The sequence below is a fragment of the Aplysia californica genome, unplaced genomic scaffold, assembly GCF_000002075.1.
Source record: "Aplysia californica isolate F4 #8 unplaced genomic scaffold, AplCal3.0 scaffold00133, whole genome shotgun sequence".
Taxonomy (NCBI): Eukaryota; Metazoa; Mollusca; class Gastropoda; order Aplysiida; family Aplysiidae; genus Aplysia; species Aplysia californica.
In genome coordinates this window covers 949,442-954,744 of record NW_004797403.1, presented here as the reverse complement: position 1 = coordinate 954,744, position 5,303 = coordinate 949,442, and the positions used below count along the sequence as shown (strand labels likewise).

Below are 5,303 nucleotides of genomic sequence, written 5' to 3'. Positions count from 1 at the left end.
GAGGGGGGTGTTAGGGGAATGTATTTTGGGGAAGTGAGTGTATCTGTGAGTGTGCGTGTAAATGAATTAAACTAAAATCTGCAGAACTTTCAGATTTTCTTTGAATTAGCTAGTGCTTCTGTTTAGTGAGGCTGTCAAGTATTTTAATGAGTTTTTTTGGGGGGTTTACAGCTGTTTTTGGATTAGCTGTGTTCTGTTTAAGTGGACTCCTCTGTAGTTTGTGTATGTGTGTCTGTGTGCGCTAATGTGTGTTTTTCTCATGTGTGTGTATGTGTGTATATTTATGTGTGTGTTTCTGTATGCATGAATGTGCGAGTGTGTGTATATTCGCTTGTGTGCTTGTGTGTACAAGACTAGGTTTTAACAGGTCTCTCATTGCATTTTTGATGTGTGCTAGTGTGTTTATGTAGGATCCAGCATTCTTTTATGTTGATTTCTGAGTCAGACAAATTTTAAAAAAATCAATTTTGAACCTGTTTCTTTATTTACCTTTCAGCTTTTAGGTTTTCAGACGTTCTTTCTGTCTATGAACTTGCCATACAATCTGAAACGTGGAGAGGTATTCTCTCTGCGGGTCACAGTCTTCAACTATCGAGGCCAGGCACTAGATGTAAGTTTACTGCTTAAATACATTTTTACCTGTTTGTGTATCTGTATGGGCCATCAAAGTATCTATTTTTCCATCTGTCTATTTGTGTTGGCCCCCAAAATACTGGTTTACTTGTCTATCTTTATTTATCATCAAAGTATTATATGTTTGCCTGTCTATGGGCCTTCAAAATACCAATTTATCAGACTTTTTATCTATATGCCCCTCAAAGTACATATGTGAGGCAGCATGGTGAAATCAGGCGCTCGTCAAAATAGGAAACGTGAAGAAACTAGCTTTTTTCCGCAGGTTTGGTAATTTTTATAGAATTTTTGTTTTTTGGCTCAACACCTTTCATGCCCTTTAAAGAACACATTTCTGTGTGGATTGTCCTGAAAACAGTTGATTTAAGGCATAAGAGATGTAAATTTTCAGTTTCCATGGCCTCTCAAGCTTAGGAAATGACTCAGCTTTGGCGGCTATTTTCTCGGTAATTTTACCTCTGATACAAGCCCACCCCTCCTCTTTCAATTACTAATATCTTGACTTGTATCCAAAATAAATAGATATTGTTTTCGTCCAAAGCAAGGCAAATGGACAAGCTTTAAGATGATACAAGTAATTCCATATGCCCCAAAATTGACGAGAGCCTGATTTCACCACGCTGCCTCACATATTTATCTGTCTATATATATTTTTATTGGCCTTCCAAATACCTAATAAGCTTTCTGTCTGTCTGCATGAGCCATGACAGTACCCAAGTAAATATGTGAGACATCGTGAGAAATCATGTGCTTGTCAAAATAATGAAATCAAAGACACCTGCATTTTTCTGCCTGTTTTGGTAAGTTTTATCGAATTTTTGTTTTTTGACTCTACACATGTTTAGTCCATTTAAAAACACATTTGTGTGTGGATTTTTACTTAAAAACGTTGATTTAAATTTATGGCACCAAAAATAAAAATTTGCAGTTTTCAATGACTCTCAAGCTTTGGAAGTCATCAAATTTTATGGTCATTTTCTCATTAATATACCTCTGAAACCAGGCAACACCCACCTTCAATTTCAAATATCTTGACTCATATTTAAGATAAATGATATTTTTCACTATAATCACAAGCTTTTAGGTGATACAATAACTCTACATGCTCAAAAATCGACAAGCGCCTTATTACACCACGTCGTAACACATATCTGTCTGCCTATCTGTTTGGGTAATCAAATACCAAGTTATCTTTCTGCCTATCTGTATGGGCCATCCTCAAAAAGTAGGCACTGAGGGGGGTCAGGAGTTAGCCACTGGTAGGTTCTCCTTCTTTCCATTCTGATGTTTCTGTCTGTTTGTTTTGCTCTTTCCCAGAACTAAATCATAACAGCTTTTATTGTTTTGACAAGTTCCTCTTTTCTCCAACTAAAGATGAGCATTGATGGAGTGCCTCGTATTATAAAAGAATAAAACAGACACATTCAGGCAGTGTATCAGGACTGTCTCTTTGATCATGGAGAAGCTGCGGCTGAGGTAGTTTTCTGAGAGGTCATGTTCAAATTAGGACGAACTGGCTGAGTATTAAAAATCTTTAAGAAACAAACCATATTCCAAGATTTTAGTCCAATGAACTTGATTTGATTGTACTGACACCCCCCCCCCCCCAGTAAATTGGTTCCTGTTTTGTCCCTTTGAATATATTTAATCTCTTGAGGGTGTAATTTTAGAAGGGTGGACAATTTCAGCAGCGTCAAATGTTGAGAAATATCACAAAAGAACCAATTTTAGAATAGGCAGTCTTAATTTCACAAGAAGAGACAAACGTAGTTCCCAGGACACATGTATGGATATAAAGACTTTGAATATTGCTCTCCCTGAAAAAAAAAAAAGAAATGTAAAACAGGCAAAAGTAGACCAAAAATAACATACCAAGGGAGCTTGAAGTGATTAGGGATGGGAAAAGACCAGAGATTTTTTTTTAGATCATCCAAGCAGATAAGTGTTGGTGAACCATGGTCATCGATGTCTGTCTCAGAGTTGGAAAAAGTCTCGGTTCACTTTCTCTCCCCAGAATAATGTCTGCCATATCCTTAAATAGAGGCCTGTAAGCTGGTTCTTTGTTAAAGTCACCAATGTCATGATAATTAATTTTTGTGTTTGTATGTTGTGCTGCTCCTCAGACTGTGGTAAGGCTGAGACAGAACAGCTCTCAGTTTGCAGTGGACAATGCCATAATGTTCGATGGCTGGTTTGAAAAAACAGTTAGTGTAAGTATTGCTTTTTTTTAAAGTCAAAGTTATAGCCTAGAGGGTAAAGTATCTCTGTCAGTGGGCAGGGGTAGGGATCAGGGCAACTGCAGGCATGAGTGCTAAAGATGGAAATGATTCATGAACATTCATATTTACATCTGTAGGCCTATTATTGTGATATTTACTTTGATATAAGGTCTCTTTTTTTCCCGTCTTATGCAACGCTTATGCTTAATGCATTGTTTTTGAACTGATGAATGTAAGTAGACTTGAACTTACATTAGAAAGAGAACAAATGGACAAGTAAGTTTGAATGTCTTCTGTGTTGTAAAAAAAAGGTTAATAATTAATAATAGCCTCCGAAAGGCATTGTTATGAAGAATTTCTATATCTAGTACCCCTTTTCTGCTTCCAGCAAGATGTTAAACTTTTAAGCTTTCCTAAACTCTCCATCCATTTCTTGTTTCTTAGCTGAGGCCAAATCTGGCTTCGAGTGTGGAGTTCAAAATCAGAGCGACAACTGTGGGTTATATAGATCTGCAGGTACAGGCTGGAGACCCTGAAAATGGGCCATTTGATCAAGTGCAGCGCAAGCTCTTGGTAAAGGTGAGAGGGCATTGTGGCATTCTGTATATAAAGATGTTACTTTTTCTGATTTACATCACTTGGCAAATTTATGTCCCATTTCCCGGAAAAAAGTACAACAAAAACAATTTTTACTTTTAAAACTACTTGATCTTCGTCTATTTTTAGAAGCAGGTTCTATAAATGTATATTTTTTTCCACGCGTGTGATTTTGTATGAACTTTTTTAGTTCAGATTAACTGTAGAAAATTTTATGGAGTAATTAAAATGAATGCTAAAGGCATTTTTGTACAGCTTTTTGTTAAATTGTTATTTTTTTTGCATGGGTAAAAGTTCATGTAAAATGTAATGCTTGCAAAAAGCATAAACACAATTGTGATACAAGTTTGATGGATAAAAAGATACAGGTTTAAATTAGTTGAGGAAATATTTCTACCTGTTGAACGAAATTGTTGTCCTCCAAAAACTCGCTTGCCTGTATCCGGCTTAAATTTGAAGCAATTCTAATGACAGCAGCCCCTTGCAGTTTCTTATTGACTTACATTTTTAAAGAACAGTTTGGAAAATCTGTTCAGCTTAAACTGAAATAAAACGAGATTGCACTAGATTAGGTTGAGAATCATGTTAATCAAAATATGCATTTATCAGTGGTTATTATTCTAACTCATTCTAAGGAATATTATGGAACAAATGAAGTTGATGTGTATTATTTCTTATTATTACCAGTTTTTATGTTCTGGTTAGATAGGGCTTTGAGTGAGTTTAAAGAGAATTTAGCTATGGATTTGAATGTTTAATTTCAAAGTCAAATGATTTTTCTTTTACTTTTTGTTGTATTTTCCTATTTGATAGCCTGAAGGAGTGGAGAGACGCAATGCCATGACAGAAATACTGACTGTGGATGAGGGTGTTGTGAGTGAGACATTCAAAATTGATTGGCCGTATGAGAAGATGGTGCCTGACTCGCAGCGTGTGGCTGTCAAAATTACAGGTATGACTTGCTATATACACAATGCATCATTTTGTGATAAAATAAATACTATCAGACCATATGCGTAAAAACTGTTCACGCTTGATTCCAGCGGGCTCTTGTAGTCTAGAGGTACAGTGTTTGGCTCTCATTTTATAGATCCCAGGTGTGACACCTGACAACGATGGAAAAGTTTCTCCTCTTAAAAGTTTTTTTCCTTTCTCCTCCTTTTCTGCTCTCTAATCATGTTCTGTCATCTGTTTTTAATCTCCATTTTCTGTCCCCCTCCCCCACTTTGGGCTCCTGACTCTATCTGCAGCCTTTCTGCTTCTACTTCTTGGCTCTTTAACTACTGTCTTTCAGCCACATCCTTGATCTTAGGGTAGGTAAGATTTAACACCTAGTCTTCTCAGATATGGGCAAAAAAATCTGAGAGGTCCCGTGTGCTAGCTGCACGCGTTAAAGATTCCTTAGTGGTCCTGAAACTGATAAGAGTAGGCTTTGGCCACCACGCGTTCAAAATTCAAAATTAATTCCTACCAAACTGAAACATGTGACTTTATGCAGTTGTGAGCGCTGTAAAACATCTAGATCTACCAAAAAATAAAATTCTCAATTCTTTTGATGGTCTATAAAGCGATAATTGCACATACCATTATGGCAAAATTGACAGTTATTTATTAAATTGTTTTGGGAATGAACTATTTCTGTTCCTGAAATAAAGTGGAAAGGAATCAAGATATCAGACATAAAGTTTTGAGAGATTGTCTCACTCAATGAAGCTGAAAATGACAAGCCCTGTTTTCAATACTGCGTGATTCTCCTGTCAACCTTTTCCCTCTTTTAATGAAAGTTGATTAAAGATCCTTTAGGAAAATTCTGTTAAGCTTTCTGTGGTGTATGGTGTCATTTTTTTTTTTAGG

At 36.4% G+C, this 5,303-nt stretch overlaps 1 protein-coding gene across 1 annotated transcript in view; it reads left to right on the top strand.

Moving 5' to 3' along the window:
- The window catches only part of LOC101850949 (alpha-2-macroglobulin), a gene marked incomplete in the record, with an annotated part of 114,121 nt that overhangs the window by 84,672 nt on the left and 24,146 nt on the right, over positions 1–5,303 (top strand). The window contains 4 exon segments of the mRNA XM_005096613.3: positions 497–610; positions 2,757–2,843; positions 3,297–3,431; positions 4,263–4,401. Coding sequence (XP_005096670.2) covers positions 497–610; positions 2,757–2,843; positions 3,297–3,431; positions 4,263–4,401 — 475 coding nt within the window.